Source organism: Tenrec ecaudatus, chromosome 3 (assembly GCF_050624435.1).
Source record: "Tenrec ecaudatus isolate mTenEca1 chromosome 3, mTenEca1.hap1, whole genome shotgun sequence".
NCBI lineage: Eukaryota > Metazoa > Chordata > Mammalia > Afrosoricida > Tenrecidae > Tenrec > Tenrec ecaudatus.
The window spans coordinates 156813581-156817522 of record NC_134532.1 but is presented as its reverse complement, the minus strand read 5'-3'; the positions used below and the strand labels follow the sequence as shown (position 1 = coordinate 156817522).

At 37.6% G+C, this 3942-nt stretch overlaps 1 protein-coding gene across 1 annotated transcript; it reads right to left on the bottom strand.

Moving 5' to 3' along the window:
- Nucleotides 1-1061: 1061 nt before the first annotated feature.
- LOC142443636 (ATP synthase F(1) complex subunit epsilon, mitochondrial) lies at nt 1062-1297 on the bottom strand. Its single transcript, XM_075544945.1, has one exon. The coding sequence runs from the start codon at nt 1230-1232 to the stop codon at nt 1077-1079; it is 156 nt and encodes a 51-aa protein (XP_075401060.1). The 5' UTR covers nt 1233-1297; the 3' UTR covers nt 1062-1076.
- Between the last annotated feature and the right edge of the window lie 2645 nt (nt 1298-3942).

Below are 3942 nucleotides of genomic sequence, written 5' to 3'. Positions count from 1 at the left end.
CCAATGTCTCCCTTTTCTCCATTTTTCTGTTGTCCGTCCCCCAGGGAGGAGGTCATATGTAGATCCTTGTAATCTGTTCCCCCTCTCCACCTTCCCCTCCCTCCACCCTACCAGTATCGCCATTCTTACCACTGCCCCTGAAGGGATCATCTGTCCTGGATTCCCTGTGTTTTCCATTCCTATCTGTACCAGTGTACATCCTCTGGTCTCGCCAGATTTGTAAGATAGAATTGGGGTGGGGGAAGGGAGGAAGCATTTAAGAGCTTGAGGAAAGTTGTATGTTTCATCCTTGCTACACTGCACCCTGACTGGCTCATCTCCTACCCATGAAGGGGATGTCCAGTTGGTCTTGGGTACAGCCCCTCATTCACAATGATTTGATTTTTTGTGCTTTGATGCCTGATGCATGATCCCTTCGACACCTCATGATCACACAGGTTGATGTGCTTCCTCCATGTGGCGTTTGTTGCTTCTGAGCTAGATAGTTGTTTGTTTACTTCAAGGCTTTAAGACCCACTGGGGATGCTGTTTCTTTGATAGCCATGAACCATCAACTTTCTTCACCACTTTTGTTCATGTACCCAATTGTCTTCAACGATCATATGGGGAAGGTGAGCACACAATGATATGAATTTTTTTTCTTTCATGCCTGATAACTGATCCCTTCGGCACCTTGTGATCACACAGGTTGGTGTGTTTCTTCCATGTGGACTTTGTTGCTTCTGAGTTAGATGGTCACTTGGTTACCTTCAAGTTTTAAGACCCCAGACTCTATATCTTTTGATAACCAGACACCATCAGCTTTCTTCACCACATTGCTTATGCACCCACTTTGTCTTCAGCAATCGTGTTTGGAATGTGAGCATCATGGAATTCCAGTTTAATAGAACATACTGTTCTTGAAAGGAGTACTGGCTTCATTTTTTTGTTTCAGTTTACTGGCTTTATTGTCCATCTCTCACTGAGACAATCGCCCACCCCCCCTCCACCCGAGAGATGCCATTCAATCCTCCACAAGATGGGCCCACACATCTTCACCTTGGCCAGGTGGCACTTCAGGCTTTAGTCTGTGTAGATTAGTCCTTCTTCACTTTCACAATCTTCACGCTGTGGCCAGCAGTCTTCTCAGCATTGGCTTTGAATTCGGCCTTCAGGGCGTCCCTGACGGCTTTTGCACAGATCTGCGAGTAGCGGATGTAGCTGAGCCCAGCCTGTCGCCAGTACGCCACCATGATGTCGCGAGGGGGGAGCGCGTGGGAGCGAATCGTGAGGACGCCTTTAATGTCGGTGCAGCCGGCTGCCCCACTGGCTTCATTTTTAACTTTAAAATATATTTGTTTTATATCAGAGGTTTGAGTAAAAAGTGATATATGCTCTAATACCTTTTGATATTTTCCTTTTGGTTACATTATTTAGATTCTAGGAGATGTCTAATTTGAATATTTTGGTATTAGTATTTCAATCATCCAGATTATATCATACTACCAGTGGTTATTAACCTTTGTTAATAAATTTTTGGTAATAAGAATATTATTAAGTTATAGGATATTACTATTGATCAAAGGATATATTAGGAAATTAGAAGTAAGCAATAGACTGTAACACTGCACAGTAACACTAATGAAAACTTCTATAGCACTAGTGTTAGTTTTATAAGAAAAAGTGTACAAATTTATAAATTCTATGATTTATAAATTAGTGACTTACATAGTTTTCATGATTATCTCTTCATGTGAGTTATTAATCATTATGCAATTTATCATCTAGATGACAAAATAATGCTGTGTGTTTTTTTAATTGATTGTTTAGTTATATGCATGTTTTATTTTCCGAAGTTGCATTAAATTACTTGGTTTGACTGTTCCATCTGTAGTCTTTGTAAAGCCTACCAAGTGACTTTTTAAATTTTAATTTTAATTAAAGGGTTATTTTATTGGGAAATCTTACAACTCTTGTAACCATCGAATCTGCGTAAAATGCGGTATGGGAAGATGGTGATAGGATTATGAGATTTGGTTGTGAGTGGTAGCTAAGAGAGCTAGGTGTGATTATAAAGCATTGGAGATTCAATGTGGGGATTGGTTGATTTCACATCCTGCTGACTATTCAATAAGAAGTCTCAGAAGCAGAAGGTGGATTTCATTATGGGAATGTTTTGGGGCCCCTGGGATCCCTAAAACTCTGAACCTCATAGATACAGGAAACAGAAACCCGTGACACCAGAGGGGTAGCAGAGGGGAAGCCACAGTCGAACTAGAGTATGAGATCGGTTGGGGGCTTCTTGACACATGAATTAAGTAAAACTAAGAAACTTTGGCCAAGAGGTTCGTTTGCTGAGTAAGGTGCCTCTAGGCACTTAAATAGGGAGCTAAGTTTGACACACAGAACTAGAACTGAGCATCTCTCAGACAAGGCTTATGGCGGAATGACATTCCTAAAGTTAGTGATGGTTTACTCATTTTAATTTCTAGTTCACTTTGGTGAAATCCTATGATAGATGATGGTTGTTATGAACTTCACCACCTAATATTCTTACATTTCATCTCCTAGTTAACACAGATGTTTATCTTTGGTAGATAAATAACTAGGTTTAGATCACTATAAGAAATTTCTCCTGGAGAATATTTGTATTTCTGGTGTATGTGAAGTAACAGGGGCTGAATTTAACATTCTACACTGAATATCTAAAATGCTGTAGGGAAATAATACAAGAAAGGAAGAATGGCTTGCCAACTATGAAAAATAAGTAGCACAATTTCAGGATCAATGATATTTGAGAAGATGGATACAAGCAGGGTGAGTCTTATAATTGCTCTCTCTTGGTGCTTCAAGAGAATTTCCAGTGTGCAATACAGAGAAGGAAAACCTACCTAGAACACTATCGCTTTCTTCAGTTGGTCAGAATAAAGAATCCAGGAGGGCCAGACCCCGGTTTACTGGACAGACTACTGAGAGAAGAGAGCTGTGCAAAGAAGAAGTTCTCAAATATGCAGAGTTTTTTCAAGCCATCTTTAGGTATTGATCAGAATTATCTAAATAATAGCAGTCAAAAGATATTAAGTCAATTAACATAAGTATATTTCATGTGTTCACGGAGGTAAGTAAAGCAAAACTATGTAAAAACATGAAAATATACACAAAAACAAATGTAACAATTTTAGAGATTAAAAATACATATGTCTGAGATAAATATAACATTGATAGGATTAACATAACTTTTGATATTGCAGAAAATATGCGTGAATTTGAAGGTGTAGAAACAGATATTATCTGAAATAAAATTAAGATAAAAGACTAAAATCAACACATCAGGGTGTGGGATATTTTCAAGCAGCTTGATATCAATGAAAGCAGGCTATCAATAAAAGGATATTTTAAGAAATAATGTCCAAACATTTCCCAAATTTGAAGAACAGTACAGACCTATGGATCCAAGAAGCACAGCAAGATATAAACTATACCATCATATCATAATTAAATTTTCAAACCAAAAATTAAGAAAAGTATCCAAAAATTCATCTAGAGATGAACAGGACAGAGATAATAATGTCAGATAATATTTCATTAGCATTAAAGCAAATGAAATAAAGTAAAACACTTTGAATGTGGGAGAAAACTATCAACCTACAATTCTATACTTAGCAAAATAACATTTTTCAAAAATAAAGATAAATTGTTAATTATATTCACATTTTCCCCCTATAGTGTTCATGGTACAGTAGATATTGGGGTACCAGGTGCCATGGTAGGCTGGTTTGTTAATATTTCATCTCCAGGGAGACTGAAGAGTATGTGGGAAAAATAATAATTTTTGAGCAAGGTGATGTTCTCATTTTGTGAATAATATAATGAATTTTTAAAGTCAGTACTATGTCACTCAAATGTGATTGATAGCACACATAGATTCTGATGGAGGCCTATATTAAGAGCAGTTTATAGGAC

Excerpts from the sequence above, each read along its gene's own strand:
- LOC142443636 (XM_075544945.1), bottom strand. The coding sequence starts at position 1,232 with ATGGTGGCGTACTGGCGACAGGCTGGGCTCAGCTACATCCGCTACTCG.